This window comes from Corvus cornix, chromosome 4 (assembly GCF_000738735.6).
Source record: "Corvus cornix cornix isolate S_Up_H32 chromosome 4, ASM73873v5, whole genome shotgun sequence".
NCBI lineage: Eukaryota > Metazoa > Chordata > Aves > Passeriformes > Corvidae > Corvus > Corvus cornix.
Window position 1 is genome coordinate 12,864,956 of NC_046334.1, and position 20,901 is coordinate 12,885,856.

Below are 20,901 nucleotides of genomic sequence, written 5' to 3' on the forward strand. Positions count from 1 at the left end.
TGGAGCCACAAGGGCATAACTCTATACCTTTGCACCAAAGGCATACACTGCCAAAGCTCCTTTTGCTAGAGATAATTTAGACTCACAATGACCAATATTGAGAATTAATTTCTGTTTTTCATTACTACATAAAGTCATGAAGTGTGTATGCTTATGGTATATTTTCCTAGGCCATGCTTTGTTTGTATTTAACTCCACTTACATTGAGTTCCATAAACTCCAGTGTGTTACTGATCCTCTGTTTAACAGGTGCCTGTTCTTGCCAAGCCTGGCTCCCCACAATGCACCTACAAATAATGCTGTTACAACAGGACTTGTTGATGGTGCAGTTGTGAGTGGAATTGGAACTGGTGAGTACTCCAGTATGACTGGCAACAGTGCTTTGTGTCTGATGTTGAGTCCTCTTAGACTTCTTTGTTAAGACTGTATGGTGTTGGACACTGTGCACTCACCATGAAGAACTTCTTGTGTCGTTTTTGTGTGTGTGTTTCTGTTGCCTATTGCCCCCAAGACAGTGAAAAGCAATATGAAATATAAATATGTGATTGCTTTAAGATGCAAAGCTTAAAGTAGAAGGTTAAATTGTAATCCACCAAGGTGTATGAACAGTAACCCAGGATGCATTAAGGAGAAAGTTGAGGTAGTGGTGTGTGGAGCATAAGAAATGTGTAATGAACTGTAATGCTGTACTTGTGACTTTGTTCTGCTGAATCCTAGACTGCATTTATTACAGGTGTAGTTGCACACACCATGACAAAAACCCCATCTAAATTGTTTGCTATCACTTTTACATGTGATAAGGTTATTCACCCTACAGGAACCTGGTGTGCTGTGGGATTCCTTGAACATGGTCACTTAGTTAAAAAGTTGTTAAGTCTAAAAACTAAGGCGAAGGTTTACTGCAGTAAGACAGAATTAGTGGGAGCATCCTAGGATGTTAAATGGAGTCAGATGTATGTGGTAGAGAGATATTCCCTCAACAGAGGCTTCTTCAGCATTTGAGAAAACACCTGCAATCAACTGAGCTGATATGAAAAAAAGAACAGGATCAAGTAGGAATCCTAAGTAGTACCTACTGCAGCTGTGTAATGGGCTTTCTTCTTGTTTTTAGGTGAAAGGTTTTTCCCACCACCATCTGGTTTAAGCTACTCAACTTGGTTTTGTATTGAACATTTTAGTACACCTCCTAATAACCATCCCGTGAGACTCCTCACTGTAGTGCGGCGTGCGAACTCCTCGGAGCAGCATTACGTCTGCCTTGCCATTGTCCTCTCGGCAAAAGACCGCTCACTGATTGTTTCAACTAAAGAAGAATTGCTTCAGAATTATGGTAAGAGGTGTGCCACGTCATCAGCTAATGCTGACAATATTATAGGGATGCAACAGCAAAATTTATTGTAAACCCAGTATCCCAAAAAATTGTGTGTGCTGGACCTTTTGTTGCTGCTTCACCAGTTCCTGAGGGGTTTTAACAATGGAAAAATGCAAAATGTAAACATTAATTTATTGAGCTTTTATAATTTCCAAAGAAGATTCATTGTCTATATACAAAGAAAAATTTCTGCCAAAACCCCAGGTGTTATGTATTAGTGGGAGGGATTACATCATTGATTTTAAAAGGTCTTGCCTGTGATTTATCTTGTGTCATTCATTTTAGACATCATCTCTTTTAACTGTCTTTGCTTTGAAGAAATTTAGAAATAGTAAACTAAAAGGTTTTGAAGGCTTTTTCAGTCTGGATAGTCCAGGTACTGGACGGTTTTTTGAAGGCAGTCAGTCATTCATTTCATGTTTAAGTGCTGTGGTCAGTTTTCAGAAACAGTTTATATCTCCATCCAGGATCTGTGACTAAAGGAGCAATTACAGGAGCTGTGGTGAAGATCTAAGTGAAGCTGGTGACACCAGTAAATTTGCTAGAGAGAGCTATCAGTGCACTTAGGGACTTGAGGATGAGCTGTCTCCTGCCTTGCCCTTCATCAGAGCCTCCAAAAGTGGTTGGTTTTGACAGGCTGTTACACACTGGGTTTGTGGAGGAGCAGGGCAGCCTTCTGCATGTGTCACCAGACCAGCACAAATGGTTATCAAAAATCTGTTCCTGCTTCTGTTCTTTACTTTTGAGTAGGCAGCACTAATAAAGAATTTATACAACTGTTATTAAAAAAACCTCCCACAAACAGCTAAGCGGACTGTTACCATGAAAACAAGGAATAATCTCTAAGCAGACATTCACATCATTAACTGCTGCAGTCTCTCTTAGTAGAAGTCAGGTTCAAAACATGAAGCTTGAGAGCTGAAAACTCATAGTATAAAGTATGAATTAAACCTCTTAAATTACAAAGATACTGACAGTGCTTTCTTTCTCAGAGGAACAAACTCTTAGAGAATGAAGCAAGTTTGTCTTCACACAAATTGCTTTAGCCTGCACTGGAGCTATAGTTCATATGTTTTTAGTTTATGAGCCCCTATAATCAAACTCCCTGAAAGAGATTGGATTTGAAAAGGCTTTGTCAGAGATGATCTGAAGGTGTATGACTATAAAGACTGGTTTTTTACTGAACCAGGACACTTTGCTTCATTTCAGTGCCACCCTGTTGTGTCTAAATCATAGTTGGTGGTGTACTGTTGAGTGCTGAGCAGGTAGGGACCTGAAGAACTGAGATTGGAATTGCTGTGCACAACACAGGGATTGGAAGTGCTGACAGTCTCTTGTAAAATAAATGGGATGGTTTAAGTACCCTTCTTGTTAGCAAGAATTGTGCTCAAGATACTTGGCTGAGAAAAAGGTCTTGAGATTATTTTTGTATCTGAATGTTAGTTCTAAGTACTCTGCTTTTAACATTTTCCTTGTGCTACTTGAGTGCTCTCCCTGTGCAGGCAGCTGTTGTGGTAAGAGGATTAATGGTTTCTTTTCCTTCAGTATGGAAGAATGAAGAGGGATCTGAGAAGTTCATGGTTTCTGTTGAAACATTCCTTGGGTTTTTGGGGGTGTTTTTTATCCATTTTTTTTTCTTTTTCCTTTTGGGACAGCTTTTAAGTACAGTAAGGGTCAATTTTATGATGCAGAAGTGGGAATAAAAAGTCTGGAAGTCTCCACAGTGTGAGAAAAGTGAAAAATGGCTCTGCGGGTTTGGGGAGACATCTCTTGTTTTTTGGTGACTGCTGCTGTAGAAACTTTTTTAGGCAAACAACAAAAGATCTTTCTGTGACTTGCATGGCAGCATGAGAAAGTAAAAACTTGAGCCAACTAGTAATTCCAGCTAAAATTTCGAAGGGAAGGGAGAAGGTGAGAAGTAAAATACAATTATCAAAAGTCTGAATATATCCTGAGATTTTTAAGCACTTAAAACATTCATGCTGGTGCCCACTAACTGGTGTTTTTCCTTTAGTTGATGACTTCAGTGAGGAATCATCATTTTATGAAATTCTTCCCTGTTGTGCCCGTTTCCGCTGCGGTGACCTCATTGTGGAAGGCCAATGGCATCACCTAGTTCTGGTCATGAGTAAAGGCATGCTGAAGAACAGCACAGCTGCACTGTACCTCGATGGACAGCTTGTTAACACTGTTAAGGTAAAACAAGTCTGTCAATCCTCATTTTTACTGGTTGGAGTGATTTTTCTCTCTCTGTGCAAAAAAAAACCTTAAAAAAGACAAGAAAAAAAATAAACCACCACCACCCCACCCAAAAAAAAAACCCCAACCCAAGCAACAAACAAAAACATCAAGCAAACACCACATTTATTTGCAAAGGTCAGTACCTCATTGTTAGGTGGAAGAAACTGCAGAGAGCAGTGAAGAACCCTGTGGACCTGTCCACTGAGCACAAAGTATTCCCAATCTGCAACAGATATCCAGACATCATTTGGCACCTGGTAGGTGTAGGCTTTAAGGGATAAAGCATAACCTTGCATGGGGTTTAAACTAGCTAATGTTACTGTACTGCTGCAGGTAAAACAACAGGTTGACTTTCAAAGCTTACCCCCCAGTATTCCTTTTGCAAGAGGAGTACTATGGTAAGTTATTAAGCTAACAGCTGTAATACATGAGCGTGTATCTGGCCATCTTTCTGGCCATGCATGACTACATTCAATAGCTGCTAACAGAATTTTTACAAGGTAGATAGAAGAAGACTGTGAGGTTGTTACTGTCTTTATATATTGGCCAGATTCCTACTCATGTATTTGTTTAATTGTTTGAAAAGTCTTGCTGAATTTAGTTCATCACGTTTGCACTTTACCTCGAAATGGTGTAATTTGCAAAGGCTGGGAAAGGAGAGAGAACACTACTTTGAGCACCATGTTTTTAGAATCAACATACAGCCTTTTCAAGCACAGAATTTTCATGTTCTAATCTTCTGTTTCCATACACACCTTCATCTTTTGATAGCCACTTCTGGTCCTTGCACTTTCTTTCTGTTTAATGTTCTTGACTGCCTATTTCAGTACAGTGTCAAAATACCCTGCATTACATAGCACTCATTTGATACATCCCCTGGCTTGCAAAACCATTTTTGGACAAAATTTCTGATCTTGTCACAGTACCCTTACTCCCTCACTAAGTTGCCTGTGTTTTGCTCCCTTACAGCTTCACTACATCCACAGCAGCCCCAGTGGCTCTGGCTCTGCCAATCCCCCCGTGGTCAGCACAGTGTACGCCTACATCGGCACGCCGCCCGCACAGCGCCAGCTCTCCTCCCTGGTGTGGCGTCTGGGCCCCACGCACTTCCTGGAGGAAGTGCTGCCTGCCCCAGGGGTCAGCACCATTTATGAGCTGGGACCAAACTATGTCGGGAGCTTCCAAGCAGTTTATGTTCCATGTAGGTACAGTTCAGGTGGCACCTGGTAACTTGGGCTGGCTGTGCTGGCATCTTTGTGTGTGTATGGGCAGAAGAGGTGAGAGAGTGTGCAGGAGCAGAGAGGAAAAGCTCGCTGTTCATAGGAAGATGATTAGTAGCTGCTGTTGAAGAGGATGAGAGAAATCCAAATTCTTTTACTGAGATACGGTAGAAGTGCTTGTATTCCTCACTTTGGCTTTAAACCAGTTAGAAATGCTTAAAGTTGTCATTATTCATACTGTATGCTATATTTATCTATAGAAAGTGAAATTGGAAAAACGCAAAATTTTCAAGATATGGTTATATATTCTTTTTGAATCTTGCATCTCTCATACCATTCCAAGGCAGCTTTCCTAGCAAACTGTAGTAAAAAGCCAGTTGTTACAGGCAAAGATGCAGATTTACCAAGTGCTTCTCTGGTTTTTGATTGCTTTCTTTTCCTTCAGAAGGGAAGGGATGTTTATGGCCCTTAGGCTAGACAATATCACATCTCAGCTATGTGTAAAATCTTCTTTTTATACCTATTCTGCAGTATAAGTTGCTTAAGATTTTACTCTTCAAATTTAAAATAAAGACAACGCCATTAATGAAGGGAACTTCTGTTTTGTCTTTAAGGTAAAGATTCAAAGTCTGAAGGAATCAACCCATCTCCAGTATCTTTGGTACCAGAAGAGAAGGTCTCCTTTGGTCTCTATGCATTGTCAGTTTCTTCATTTACAGTGGCAAAAATAAGGAAAGTTTACAACAAGTTGGATAGTAAAGCTATTGCCAAACAGGTGTGTTGGGAAATCAGTTGGTTAATGTGTATGACTTTTTCCTTTCTTTTAACTTACTTCAAGACAATTTGCTCACTGCAGCCAGGAACAATAATGTTGTCATCTAGTCCAGTCCCCCTCCTGTGGGCAGGGACACCTTCCACTCTATCAGGTTGCTCAAGTGATTCCAGCCTGACCTTGAACGCTTCCAGGAACTGAGAACTCTCAGCTTCTCTAGGCACTAGATGGCAAACCTTAGGGCCTTCTATGGTGAGGTGACTTCATCAGTGGACAAGGGAAGGGTTACACATGTCATTTATCTGGACTGCTGTAAAGCCTTTAACATCGTCCCCCACAACATCCTTTTCTCCAAATTAGAGAGAGATGGATTTAGTGGCTGGGCTGTTAAGACGGATAGGAAAGTGGTTGGACAGTTGGCAGTGGTCAATGGCTCAGAGTCCCAGTGGAAATTGGTGGCAAGTGGTGTCCCTCAGGGGTCACGAGTATTATTTAATACCTTCATTAATGACACAGAGGGATCAAGTGCACCATCAGCACATTTGCTGATGAAACCAAGCTGAGTGGTGCTGTTGACACACCTCAAGGGCAGGATTCCATCCAGAGTGATCTGGACAAGTTCCAGGGCTAGGTGGGCCCAGAGGAGTGGGCCAGTTGGAAGCTCATGAGGTTTAACAAGACAAAGTGCAAGGTTCTGCACCTGGGTTGGGGCAATCCCTGGTATCAATCCAGGCTGGGAATGAACAGATTAAGGGCAGCCCTGCCCAGAAGGACTTGGGGACACCAGTGGATGAGAGCCTGGACGTGCCTCAGCCATGTGCACTTGCAGCCCAGAAAGCCAAATGTGTCCTGGGCTGCATGCAAAGCACCGTGGGCAGCAGGGGAGGGAGGGAATTCTGCCCCTCTGCTCTGGTGAGACCCCACCTGCAGGCTGCCTCCAGCTCCGGGGTTGCAGCACAGGAAGGGCATGGACCTCTTGGAGTGTGTCCAGGGGAGACCACCAAGATGATCAGAGGGATGGAGCACCTCTCCTATGAGGAAAGGCTGACATCTGGGTTTGTTCTCAGACCTGAGAACAAACTGAAGAAAGGAGAACGGAAAGTTTCAGGGGGACCTAATGGCAACCTTCCAGTGCCTGAAGGGAGCCTGCAAGGTCAGAGAGGGACTTTTTACAAGAGCATGTAGTGATGGGACAAGGGGGAATGGCTTCAAACTGAAAAGAGAGTAGGTGTAGATAGCAGGAGAAAGGTCTTTGCTGTGATGGTAGAGTGGCAGTGGCATCGCTTGTCCAGAGGAGTTGTGGTTGCTCCAACCCCTGCAAGTGTTCAAGGCCAGGTTGGATGGGGCTTTGAGCAACCTGGTTTAGTGGAAGGTGTCCCTGCCTATTGCAGCAGGGTTGGAATGAGATGCTCTTTAAGCTCCCTTCCAAACCAAGCCAATCTATAATTCTGTGAGCTTTAAATGTCCTTTTCAATCCAAACTCCTTCTCTGGTCTGGTGGGATTATTTTTAAAGTTAGACTCATCCTCCGTAAACTTTGGAGTCCAGAAATGTCTCTTAACTTGAGAGACTATCTTGATGATGATTCTAGTCCTGTTTTGTTGTATGCTACTCCTTATCATAGTAGGAAAATTCATATTACAAATTTTAGGCTTGCATAAAAAAAACCCCTCTTCCCTTCAGCTTTTTTTTCTTGTTTTTTTTCAGCTGGCAATTTCTTCTCATGAAAATGCCACACCTGTGAAGTTGCTACATAACTCAGCAGGGCATTTGAATGGACCAGCGCGCTCCATTGGTGCAGCTTTGATAGGGTATTTGGGTGAGTTGAGCACTTAAGAATTACTATGTTTTAAAGTTATTAATTACTTGTCAGTAAGAACTTTGATCTAGAAGATAAATCATGCAATTGATGAATGTTAATGGTGCGTCATTGTATTTATTGAGCATTTTTGCATTTTATGGATATACTATTATCTTTTGGGTTTTGCTCACATGGGATGCTTGTTTCAGTTTATGATTTCTCATTATGAAAATATATTCAATTACTTTACCTTAGGTTATAAACTATTGTTCTATATTTCCTTTACTTCTTCTTGTGAGGTGTCATAGTTCTTCTAGTGACATTCTTTTCATAATTCAAGAAATGCTAAAATGAAAATTGCTTTCATATTTTCACAATTATTTCTTGCAAAAATTCGATTTGATGCTATTTTAATTTTTTTTTTTTCTGTCTGTGCTCAGGAGTAAGAACATTTGTCCCCAAGCCTGTTGCCACTACACTGCAGTACATTGGTGGGGCTGCTGCTATTTTGGGACTTGTAGCCATGGCATCAGATGTGGAAGGGTTGTATGCAGCTGTGAAGGCCTTGGTCTGTGTGGTAAAGAGCAATCCGCTGGCCAGCAAAGAGATGGAAAGAATCAAAGGTTATCAGGTATGTAAGAAATGTGTTAAAACAGACCAGGCTGGTTGAATTGAACTTCACTGTTTGTTATCACAGTTCCCATGGAAATCTCGTCATGTTGTAACCCGAGTTTCTCTTTTAAAGTTTCTGCTCTTGGTTAATTAGCATAGATGAATTATTTAGGACATTTTTTAAAGGAGAGGGTGAAAAGTTTTTTGCTAAGCCATTGTACATATTTAGCTACATTGCTGAAAGTGAGCCTTCATTAACAGCACAGGAGAGCACAACTATGGTACTTAAATGATTCTTTTCCTTGTGATTTTGAACCCACCCCTGCAGGTCTGGGAGCTTCTGTCTCTGATGTGCCAGCAAGAGAGAAGGATAAGGGCACATAAAAAAACCCAAACAAGTGAACTCCTAGAAGCATCCTTTTGAGGAGACTGCACAGATTTTGTAGTTACTGATGCTGTTTCCTTTCAAGCTGAAGACATTAATTCTCCATTAGGATGGGGAAAAGGCAGTCAGTTATGCAGAAGGATTGGCTGACTGATTTGAAAAAGTCTTCACATGAGCAATGTGTTTTATGTGCCTCATGGAGGCTGCTTTACTGAAATGGAAAGTTCTGTGGTTTAGGCAGCATATTTAAAAACCTTGTAATGCTGATGCCTGGTGTAGTTACATCAAAACATACCATTCCAAGGAGCTTGGTGCAGACCTTGGCTTACTGTGACCAAACAAGTCTAGACAGTGTCCTCCTTGTACCATGAGTAGTCAGTGGATCGTCACATATGACCTTACATTCCACTTGTATCAGCAAATAATGTGGTTTGAGGGAGATTCCCAGAAATACGTGTTTCTTTAGTGTTTCAGTGAGGATGGTAAAGCTGAGCACGCCAGTATGCTGAGAGTTTAAACCAGTTTGCTTCAGAAGACAAGAAACTGTAGTAGTACATCTGGCAAATGGTTCTTTCCCAACCCAGATTATAAGAAGTTAGAGCAAAAGTGGGGACTACAGTCATGCCTAGGGGAACAAAGGATAGCAGTAAAAAAAAGGCTTATTCAGATTTATGTTACTGTTTTTCAGTGCCAGAATACCTCTCATTTGGGCATGCAGTGCTCTAGTCCTACTCCATTTAAGTCTCCCATGTCCACATTTGCTGTACAGGGGCACAGCTGTTTGAGAATGTGCTGTCTTGAAACTGTGACTGACTGCCAGAGAGCTGAGAGGGCTGCGTTGTGCATGTGTGTGCCCAATCCTCAGGGCCTAGGTCCTGTCTGTGGTGTAAACAAATGTTTTATGAGCTTGAGAGTGTCCTGGATATGCTGCTTTTGTAATGAACTGTAATGCCACTTTCAAACTCTTTCATCAAGTACCAGCTAGCAGACGTACTGTAAGGGCCTTCTCAAAAGGGGTACAGACATTTCATCTGTTCTCCTGCATGCCTAGACAACATTACTGTGTGCTCACAGGTACTAATTCCTTTTCTGTTTACTTGTTCAAGCTGCTGGCAATGCTGTTAAAGAAGAAACGGTCCCTTCTGAACAGCCACATACTCCACCTGACGTTTTCCTTGGTGGGAACAGTTGACAGCGGGCACGAGACATCCATTATCCCAAATTCTGCTGCCTTCCAGGACCTGCTCTGTGATTTTGAAGTATGTAAAGCTGCACAGAATGGTGATGATGGTGCTAGATAGTGATTAAGTCAGATGCTGATAGTGTACCTTTAATATTCAACAACAGCAAATTAGGCTGCTATCCTGAGAACTTATTATTTCTTATATAGTACAGTAAAGCAGTTGAACAACAAGATTATTGGTAACTTTTCCTGCTGAAATGGCTTGAATCACTGCACAAACAATGGATGAATGCCACAAGTGTTTCTGCTTTTTGTGGTTTTAGAAGATAATATTTTGTAGTTTTCTGTTCATCAATTTCTTTTCACCTGTGTGTTCTACTGCAGTACATATATCAAGGCATGAAAAATGCACTGAAAATGAAAGTAGGAGGTAAACTTTCAACATAGCACATGGTAATCACTTTTATCACACATCTCCTTCAAGGTTAATAGTAAGGGAGTTAAAATTCTGTTTGCATGACCTATGGAATAAAGTGTTGTGTTAATCTAAGGAAAGTAGCAAATTTCAGAGGGAAATGCTAATGCAGTAGAGGCTGTTAAAAGGTTCGTAGAATTTACCCTTCAGTGTTTGCTCCTTTGGCATTATCTATACCTGACACAGACTGAGTAAAAGAATTCTGACTCACATACATTAAAGTAAATAAGTAAAAACACTAGTACCACTGCTAAGCCAGCTATAAGATGTGCTGACTTAATACTGCAAGTCAGTTTTGCACAAATGACTTAATAGACTTAACAATTTCCTTTTTTTAGATGTCTGTTTGAGTATTTCAAAGCTCTCCTGGAAACCTTATTTAAGAAGGAACTTTCCAAATGTCTGAGATTTTTGGCTGTTGTTTTTTTGGTTTTTTGAGGTTTTTAAAATTATTTACTTTATTCAGAAATCAGTGACCCAAACATTGCACTTAAATTGGATAAATTAGATGTTCTTACTCATGCAGAACAGGGAAATTAAAAGATTGTTGTCATCATTTTAAATTATAAGATTAGAAGAAAAGCGAAAGCTAGAAAGCTTTTCATTTAAGCCAGTTTTATACACCAGAGCGCAGGTATTAATTATGCTTTGTTCAATAGCAAATCAATTTTAAGATTTGCGGCTGTAACTGTGAGCTTTCTGGCTTTTATATCTTCTGTTACTTCTATTGATTGAACAATTGATATTTTGGGGTTTTTGGTAAAGAATCTAAATAATTTAAGTGCAGGCAGTGCTGGGTAAAAAATAAAATCAGGGAAGACCTTGAGTTTAATCTTGGCAGAAAGTAGTAAGTTAATTTTAAAAAGACATAAACCTTCACTTAAACCAAATAAATTTAACACAGCCTTGTAAACCCCAACAGCTCCTTTGGAGTCATTGCACTGTCTGTTTAAAGTTGGTGTAAAAAGACAAGAAGATAGTGTGTTAACCTTTTGTCTAGGTCCCTTTATAAGTTTTCAGCATGGTACTTTACAGAGAATATTGGTTTGGAACCAATGCATGGTTCTTCGTGGTAATGTGGTAAATATTCATGTGCATGAATGGTTTTAATTTCTTCATAACCTTTGATTTATCGATGCCTGTTTTTAATCTACAAGTCGATTTGTGTACAAAATATATTGTCTTTTCTGTATTTCAGGTCTGGCTTCATGCACCCTATGAGCTTCATCTGTCATTATTTGAGCACTTCATTGAACTCCTCACTGAGTCGAGGTATGAACTGATGCAAGCCTAGTAATAGGATTTATTGGATTAGGTGGCATTTAGAGGATACTCCAATTTTAAAAGGCCATCTCCTTTCTTTTCTTCTCCAGTGAAGCAGCAAAGAATGCAAAGTTAATGAGGGAATTCCAGCTCATCCCAAGACTGCTGTTGACTCTTCGAGACATGTCCCTGTCCCAGCCCACCATCGCTGCAATTAGCAGTGTGCTGAGCTTTCTGCTTCAGGGCTTCCCCAGCAGCTATGACCTACTCAGGTAGCCCACACCTGGATAATTCTGTCTTTCCTTGTTCTGTTACCTTGGTCAAAAGTACTTCGTGGTCGTACTGCTGTGGAGTGTGTAACATGGAATGCTCGTGTACTGATTTTTTTTTTCTCCTCTATGAACTAGATTGAATTAGACATAGGCAATATGTTGGAGACTTGATTTGCATATTATTTTCAGTTTGCATCTGACCAAGCATGGTTGAATGATCAACTGGCTTAATGTTCTACAGGTGAAAAGTGAAGGTGCTGAATTGCAGCTCCTTTGTTCATGTAAAGCACTGAGCACTCCTCCTGGCTACCGCTGAATATTATTATTATCTAAAAAGATACTTCTGGTTAAAATGCAGTTTTGATTACTATCTTGAATGCAAGGTTTAGTTCCAGATTTTTTCTTAATCATCACTGTATAAAAAGATATTTAAGACTGTCAGATATAGTACAACTAATTCTGACTGATGAAAATTGCGCTAGTTACTGCAATTCATATGTACAGGAGTATTAGAAATGCTTTAAAAATAGTTTTAACTCCTTGATAACTTGATTTTTTTTCATCTCTCATTTCATTAGAATGGAAATGGATAAAATATTGCAGGGCTTGGGAGCTCTTTGCATACGAGTGGTGATATTTTCAGCTTCTTACTTTTAAGTACAATTAAAGGTATCAGATGCCTCAACCTGAGCATCTTACCTGTCTTTGTTTTAATTATACAGGAGACAAAAATGATTCAAGAATAAAACTATTGATTTTATGCTTCAGTGGTTACAGAATAGATTGTAGAATGCCTATCCGAGTGTTCCTTGTTCTCCTTCCTGGAAGGAAAAAACAAAACATGTTGCATAACTTGGGAAAAGTTGCACTAGCTAGGGATCATTTCAGGTTAGCTGCAGAGGAAAGAGGAATATATTGCTTCTCCTTTCTTGGAGTGGTACATCAATGTCTTGTCATGGAAAACCATGGCTCTGTGTTACATAACCCCAAGCTATAGGCATGAATGTTACTCCAGAGTTGAGTAACCACAGTTTTGATCTAATAATTGTTCAGCTGTAAGGGGTTGAGAATAATGTTTTGTTCTCCTTTAACCTGAGGTATTTCTTTTACTAGAACTCAGTGGTATCTCCCAGTTCCCTTTCCTGAATCCTAGCATTTTCAGGGTCCCGTACCTGCAGTAATTAAAGATTCCATTCATCACTGCAAGTTAATTTGTGTTTTGGATAGTAACTTTAAATGAAGGCCATTTTCATCAATCTTCAGATGTGAGAAAACTGACATTTTTAGATAGCTCCCTATCACTGGTGTCATGGTTTTATATTTAAGGTGAATTATTGATAGATGAGAGTGCATCTGTCATGCCAATGAGTGATGTTTTTTCTGTACACATCAAGGTTTGGACAGTTCATCTCTTCCACTTTACCTACATTTGCAGTCTGTGAGAAGTTTGTGGTCATGGAAATAAACAATGAAGAAAAGCTTGACAGTGGTAAGTGTTGACAGTGCTTAGAAGCAGTAGACTTTGTGGTCTCTTCCATGCTTGAATACATAAAAAGTAGAAATAGTGTAATTAACAATGTTGCAATTTTGTTATAACCTGGCTGGTAGTTAGTAGTGGGGCTTTAGTTTTCAGTATTGAGTGCAAAGCACAGCAAAACACTTTTTTTTGTTGTTTCCTTCATTTAACACTGTATGGTTGTGTTCTCTTTCCTCCACTTCCTCCTTCCAATCAGCTGGGCATCTCTGCTTCTTCGTGGGAAAATGAAAAAAAAAGACAAAAAACTGGTTGCTACGTGCATCTGCCCCCCCAGGAGGAAGTGAAAGAATTGATTAAGCCTAGCGACTTTTTTTTAGGAATAAAAAGAAAGGTTACTGTCCATCAATAATTCTTAGATTTAATTGTTTTGAGACCATTTCTACCCTTATTTACCTTGTGCAATTACATTTTCAATCAGTCTTCCTGCACAGAAATATTTTAATCCCCCAGTGGATGTCACCCAAATAACTAGGACTAAACAAAGAACCTGTCTTTTTACATTTCTTGGGAATACACTGGTGCAGAGGGACAAGAGAGAGAGAGGTTTCTGTTTGACAGTTATATTGGTCTGGTTTCTCAAAGAACAAGGTTTGGGCAGTCTGCACATTCTGGGCAGGGGTGTTTCTTTCACAAGAGCATGTAGTGGTAGGATAAGGGGGAATGGCTTCAAACTGAGAGTTGTTTTAGATCGGATGGATATATGGAAAAAATTCCTTACTGTGGGGGTGGTGAGGCACTGGCACAGGTTGCCCAGAGAAGCTGTGGATGCCCCATCCCTGGAAGTGTTCAAGGCCCGTTTAGATGGAGCTCTGAGCTACCAGAGGAAGTCCAGTGGAAGGTGTCCCTGCCCATGGCAGGGGGGTAGGAACTTGATGATCTTTAAGGTCCCTTCTGACCCAAACCATTCCATGGTCCAGTGGGATTCATCATTATCTTCCTGTGCCTCGCCTGTTCCTTCTGAATACTTTTTGTGGTCTCAAAAATGATTAAATTTGAGCTTTTTAGTGAAAAAGAGGGTTATGGGTATTGGAGAGATCCAGACCGGTGTTCTCACTACAGGCCATCATTTGTTTTGCTTTGTTTTTTTTACCAGGGTAACCATAGCCTGAGCTGTTTTTTGGCTGTGTGAGGGACTGAAGAACCTTGGGGAGGAACTCATGGTGTGGCAGTAATGGAAAGTGAAGCTTTTGAGGCAAAGGGCATGAGGTTTTTAGGCTACTGGTGTTCACCAGTTGTGCTGTATTTCTGCCATGGAAGATCATTTTTGTCTGTATCTTGTGCACAAAACATTGGCCCAGAAATTATCCATTTATCTTCATTTTTGGATATATTGCCTCAAGCTGTACTGCTTTTCTAAATAACATAAAAGCAGGGTCCTCCTTTGAGTGCATAAGGTGCAGGAAGAGGGATTTGCAAAATAGCTGTAAAGTTAGTTCCGAGCTGTGTGGATTGGCTTGGTTGCAGTAAATGCATTTTTCAACTGATGATGAGCTTGGGGATCTGTTGAAAGAAAAGGAAACGAATTTTTCTCTCCATTTCTTAGATTTGGAGGGGTTTAGGAAGTACCAGGGTTTTTTCCTTAGAATTTCTACATACCCCCACTCACTCGTTTTTCAAAATGCTTATTTAATTGCTATGTTATGCAATTTTGAAAGAAGGGAGGGATGGCAAGGGATGGTGTTTTATTGTTTTTGTGTCTCTATCTGCCAGACAGTGACCACCTCAGTTCAGATTATTGTCTGAGAAGCTAGGATTCTCTTTTACCTGTTCTTCAAGCTGCCCTAAGTCTGTGTGACAGTGACAAGGGGGCACCAGACGTTTCTCAGCACTGTATAACAGGCTGCTTGCACTTTAGCACAGCTTCCTTGCAGCCTGAGTGGGGGTCAGGTTGTATTTGCTTATGTATGGAATTTATGAATAGCCTTTAAAATGTCCAAGTTCCAAAATCCTAATTTTTGGGGTTTTTTTTGTTTGGTTGGGTTTTTTCTATATTTAGGAACAGAGGATGATTTTGGAGGACTTGTTTCAGCTAATCTCATTCTACTACGGAACAGGCTTTTAGATATCCTTCTGAAACTTCTCTATACATCTAAAGAAAAGACAACTGTTAATTTGCAGTAAGTAGAAAAAAACCCTTGAGGCAGAGAAAGGATATAATTTTTTATTTCAAGTGGAAGAATTATACAGCCTTCATTCAATTCACTAGTTGCATCATTTTATAGGAATTGTTGAATGATTTATGTAGATGTCACTGAATTACTCTCAGATATGCTGGTAGAAATGGGATACATGATTAATTTTGTTGTTTTCTCTTAACTTCATGCATGGCTATAGAAAAAATAAAATTTGTCAAAGAGAAAACTTCCATTTTTTGAGAAGTGGGATAGTCAGCTTCTCATTTGGTTGAGATCCAAAGGCTTCAGGAGGGGTTGTCATTAAGGTCACTGACCCTAGAATGCCCCCTAAAATTGCAGAAAACCCTTTCAAACATTCCCAAGTAACTCCTCCCTTAATAAAAACAAAGAAAGAAAAAACCTTCCTTCATTTTTTAATACCGGTTTATTAAGATGACTTGTGAAAACTTCTTGTTCAACAAAAAGATTTCAGTTCAGAATTCCATGTTTATTATCAAAAGCAGCAACTGGAGAAATCTCATGCAGTGGAATTAGTCCCAGGAGCTGTATTTAGTCCTTCATTTCTTCTAAAGAAATGCATGTTACCTGTTTCATTTAACAAGAGTTGATAAGTGATATTTCTTGTTTGTAGCAAACTTAACTAAGAATTTACTCTTAAAGTTTGCATTGCAGTGGAGGACATTAATTTTTGCTGTCTAGTAGGAAACTAAATGCTGTATAAAGTGACCTTTTTTCTCCCCTCTCTTTACTTAGGGCTTGTGAAGAACTGGTCAAGACACTGGGTTTTGATTGGATTATGATGTTTATGGAAGAACATCTGCATTCCACCACAGTCACGGCAGCCATGCGAATTCTTGTGGTCCTGTTGAGTAATCAGTCCATCCTTATGAAGTTTAAGGAGGGTCTCAGTGGTGGAGGCTGGCTGGATCAGACAGATTCTGTCCTGACCAATAAGATTGGTACTGTGCTAGGTAGGCATCTCAGCCCCTTGGGACTCAGGGATTACTGGGAGCACCTGTGCTGGTGTGTTGAGCTGTGGGTTATTGTGTGGTTGCTGTCTGGCAGAGGCTTTTCTGTTACTCTTGTCTGTGCTGCCATCAGATGCTTCTGCACTTCATTTTTCTTGCAACCAAGAGTTAGGATTTCCTACACAAAAGGGAGTGGTTTTACAAAGCTGCCCTTAGCTGACAGGATACTGATTCATTGTAGTTCAGCTTTGGCTCATCTGCATGAAGCCTATGTAGCTAATTGATTTTTTTCTCTTACCATCATGGTAAGGTTAAGTGTGTTCTGTGGGCAGGCACAGCTGAGCTACATGCAAAGGTAGCATAGAGCAGCACCTTATGCACACAGCTAATAAGAATTCAGTAGAATTTACTTGTTTGTTTACTTTTAATAGTTAGAGCATTGTGCAATGGTATATCTGAGCTGCTTTAACTAGCAAGTTTTGTGTCCATCACATTTACCAGTTTGGATTTTTGCTATCTTGGAAATGTCTGTTTTCACGATATCATCTCAGCGTTTCTTTTCCTTTCCCTCTCCTGCATTCTTCTGTACACAGGCATGCTTTCTATTAAAGGCTTTTTTTTTCAGGTTCTTAAAGCCTCAGTTATCCAGGTTATCAGACCTCTCAGTTACCCCTTGTGGCCTAGAATTGTGTATAAGGCTTTAGTGCTACAGGACCCATTTTGAGCATCTCTGAGCTGTCTGAAATGCATCTCCAAATGTTGAAATAATGTTTGTCAATTCAAGGTATAGTGGCAATTTCCCACGGACCTGGTTTTTTTTTCCAGGCAAAATAAAATAGTGCTTTTCCAGATGAATGTCTATTCAGGCCCTGGTGCAAACTCATTGACATTTGACAAATGAGGGTCTTCCATGAGCCTCAGTAGCCTTTAGATCAGAGCAGTGATATCAGTAGCACTTTCAACTTCATTGTTGTTCCTAAAATAACTGTTCAAGGAGCCACTGTCTGTGTTGCAGCAGTACATGATCTGTTACTGCACTTAAAGTTTGTCTGAATTGGTTTACTGTGAGGAAGTAATTGAAGTGTTGTTGAAGTGATCTTCCTTCAGGAAGAGGGTTCTTCCTGAAATGAAAATACAAAAGTATAAAAACCGTTTCTTTCTGCTTTGTATCTTTGATAGATTTCAAATATGGGATCTTGTTATTTTTTCCATGAATAAAACTCTCTATTATGTCTATTTACTGTTTCCCACAATATATTCCTCAGGATATTCAGGTAGGAGCATAGGATGGTTCTTTGCATTGCTAATGAATTAGGAGGATTAAGGAAAACAGTTTCTCAGGTGTAAATCACATGCAAATATTTATTGTTAAAATAGAAAGCATCCATTATTTGGCTCATTGTGATTGAGGTTCTGTATTTTATTTGAGAAACAATTTTGCGCATGCATTTCCCGTGCATGGTTGTGCCTTAAAAACTGGAAAACCATTGGCATTTTAGGGAAGAGACTGTTGTTTATTTAGTACGTACTTTAAATGTCCAATAGCATAAACATTTTCTTCAGTCACAAAATCTTTCTAAGTAAGATTTTGATTTACAGTCACATTTGAAAGCATTTTTAGAGTTTCCCTATTTTTCTTATTATAGTATCACTTTAATTGAATCCAAGCTAGACTGTATTGAAACGGATATTTTTTAACTTGAGTATCATAAACTGATAGTGACAGATTATCTAATTTTTGCACCCTGTGTTTTTTAATAAATCATAACATACTGGCTCCAAGATTTCTCATGAAACCAAATGTGATGCATTTTTGTTGAAGGTTTCTGATGGAATTTCCACAACTGTGTAGCACAGATTTCATTAGTCTAATTCTTGATAGATGTTTCCTGTTTAAAAAGTCAGTTTCTGGTGGAAAGTGTATCTGTATTTGAGCCTCAGAAAAACCACCTGACCTCTGGTTGTGTCAGAAGAATGGCTCACAGTGCTGATGTGGAGACTGAACTGTCTTCCTGGCCTCTTTGCTTGCTTGAAAATAAGTGCTTCTGATATCCAGGTGTATTCTTTTATTTTTTTCTTTAAGTAGGAAGTTGAAATACCTAAGTAGAAGCAGGATCACAAAAGGTAGTTCTGGCAGCACTTAAAAAAATAAGACTATTTAATGGTTACTAACCAGCCAATTAATCATTAACAAAATATCTGAAATAAGATGCCCCTGAGAGATGTCTGGATACAAATTAGCTGCCAATAGACTTAAATGGACCATGGGTTGCTGCTTCATAATATAAATCTGTAACTGAGGTTAAGGTTATGTTTTGCTGTGAGCCAGCAAAATATTTATTTTCAGAGGCCTTGGTGTTTTAAAAGTCAGAAATCGTGCTCACAGCCAGAAAATGGATCTGTGTGTGTAAGCAGTAGTATTAGGTGGCCTGTATGGAGCAGTGTCATCTATGTGGTATTGGAAAGCAGTAATTTCCTTATTTTTTCTTTTTTAATTGTTTTAAAAAATGAGACATCTGAAGCAGAATGGTGTGTGTGTGATAGTCTGTATGCACACGTTCATTTTTTACAGCATTAGTTTCTGGGGACGTACCCTTTTAATGTGTCGCCAGGTAAGCAGGAATGATCCTCACAGGTGATACCGTCTTAACATTGTTGGCTTTGTGTCTTCTTTTCCATGTAGGGTTCAACGTTGGCCGGAGTGCTGGTGGCAGATCAACGGTGCGGGAGCTTAACCGGGATGCTTGTCACTTCCCAGGCTTCCCCGTCCTGCAGTCCCTTCTCCCAAAGCACACTAATGTTCCTGCACTCTATTTCCTCCTCATGGCCCTTTTCCTGCAGCAGCCAGTCACTGAACTGCCTGAAAACCTGCAGGTCAGTGCACCTGTCATCAGCAGCCAGTGTAATCAGGGTGCCAAGGTAGGGATTGTCCAGCAAGACGTGAATGCAATTCTGTCTGTCATGAAAGAAAATAATGGATTAACCAGGCCCTCTCCTTCCTCTCTGCAGCTGACTCACAGTCATGATGTGGTGTTTAGTGCTGAGCTCTGTGGGGTGGGAGTATGTAGAAGCTAGCCTGCTATGGCTTAGCTGTCACTGGTGTTACTCTGGTCCATTTTGGGGTCAAATGAGAAGCAGATCCCTAGTTCAAGTTGACATGCTGTGGGCATTGAAGGGAATATAATCTTTTGCTTGCTTTCTTTGGTTGTGAGGTGGGTTTTTGTGGTTTTTTGTTTTAAGGAGTGGGCAGTTTCTGTGTTAAAGAGTTCACAGGTTACAAGGTTGCTTTTGTATCAGAAAGTCTGTGTGGTTTTGTAGGGAGGCAACTCAGTTGTTGCTGAAAAATGTTGGTTGTTCTTATTCTGAGCAGGTTATTTCAGGCTTTTTTGAAGTAAGTGAGTAGATATTATATGACCTACAACAGTCCTAGGAAACCCCAGAGTAGTGCTTTATGAGGAAAAGTCACACACATTCCAGATAGACAAGGTGCCTATTTAGAATGTGTGCAGTGCTAATATTTATCAGTGGAAACTGAAAAGTAAAAATTTCAAACCAGAAGGTGTTCTGCCGGCCTGCTTTCTCAAGAGGAATACTTGACAGCACATTCAGCTCTGTGCTACCATCCTGTAGAGGCGTGAAACTCACTCCTTTGCCTACAGCATTTTGAAGTATGACACTGTTCAACTGAAACTAAATTTGACTACTTAGTAGCACTCTCAATACTAGAAGTGGACGCTTGGTCCCTTTTTATTTTTAATTGATTTAATTATGTAGACTTGCTGGAAAATACACCTTGATTTGTTTGTTTTGTTCATATCTATTTTTTTTCTGTGGGATACCCTATGGGTTTTACTGCTAGATGTTAGTCAATTAAGTTGATTGTGCAGGACCTGTGCTGACAAGTCTTTTGTTTCAAAACACTTACATACTTTGTAACTATGAGAAGTAAGTGAGAAGGTGAGAGTTGCAGCTGCAGCAGCTCAAGTTGAAAGAAAGTTTCTTCAGTGACAGGTGACCATCATATGAAGTTTGGTGATAAAGTTTGGTGGATGTAAAACAACTAATTTTTTGTATACTGCCACATGAGTGTATTGTATCTGTAATAAAAAGCAGTATACAATTGCATAGGAGAAGGGGATTATTTCATGTCATCTTTTTTCTCTTTCACCCCTTACAGTTTGATTTAGACTCCATTTGGACGTTCATATTTGGAGTTCCTGCCTCCTGTGGCACTGTTACCTCCTCAATACACAGTGTTTGCACAGAAGCTGCCTTCTTGTTACTGGGAATGCTGAGGAGCATGCTGAATTCCGTAAGCATAAAAAATTTTGCTTGTATTTGAGTATACTGAGTTGTTGAAGTTTTCCAAGTGGTCAAAAGCCAAATTAGAAAGGTTGAGGTTTTGTTAGTGTTATGATAAAATTTGCTGACAGTTAGGCTCATAATACTTGAGTGAAAACTGTCATTTTCCTGAGTTTTTCTGTTACTTTTTCCAGTATCTGTAGAAATACTAATAGCCAAAAAATTAACACTGCTTTTTCACAAAAAGACTGGGGTTTCTGTTTAACTGCAGTTAAAACAAATGAGGAAAGCAGAAGGATACAATGTCCTTGGCAGAGCTAATTGAGTTTCTTTCGTGATTAACATCGTAGGAGAATGTTTGAGA

General features: G+C 39.9%; 1 protein-coding gene across 9 annotated transcripts in view; it reads left to right on the forward strand.

Moving 5' to 3' along the window:
• The window catches only part of WDFY3 (WD repeat and FYVE domain containing 3), a 154,456-nt gene that overhangs the window by 97,992 nt on the left and 35,563 nt on the right, over nt 1–20,901 (forward strand). For 8 of the 9 annotated variants that reach the window (XM_039551162.1, XM_039551154.1, XM_039551158.1 and 5 more), the window contains 15 exons: nt 250–350; nt 1,112–1,330; nt 3,387–3,568; nt 4,583–4,814; nt 5,448–5,608; nt 7,312–7,423; nt 7,846–8,036; nt 9,509–9,661; nt 11,259–11,332; nt 11,434–11,595; nt 12,990–13,084; nt 15,129–15,249; nt 16,021–16,238; nt 18,919–19,154; nt 20,413–20,547. In XM_039551162.1, the coding sequence (XP_039407096.1) occupies nt 250–350; nt 1,112–1,330; nt 3,387–3,568; nt 4,583–4,814; nt 5,448–5,608; nt 7,312–7,423; nt 7,846–8,036; nt 9,509–9,661; nt 11,259–11,332; nt 11,434–11,595; nt 12,990–13,084; nt 15,129–15,249; nt 16,021–16,238; nt 18,919–19,154; nt 20,413–20,547 (2,392 nt within the window). The remainder of the gene's footprint in view (nt 1–249; nt 351–1,111; nt 1,331–3,386; nt 3,569–4,582; nt 4,815–5,447; nt 5,609–7,311; nt 7,424–7,845; nt 8,037–9,508; nt 9,662–11,258; nt 11,333–11,433; nt 11,596–12,989; nt 13,085–15,128; nt 15,250–16,020; nt 16,239–18,918; nt 19,155–20,412; nt 20,548–20,901) is intronic. The other variant, XM_039551157.1, reaches the window with a different exon arrangement.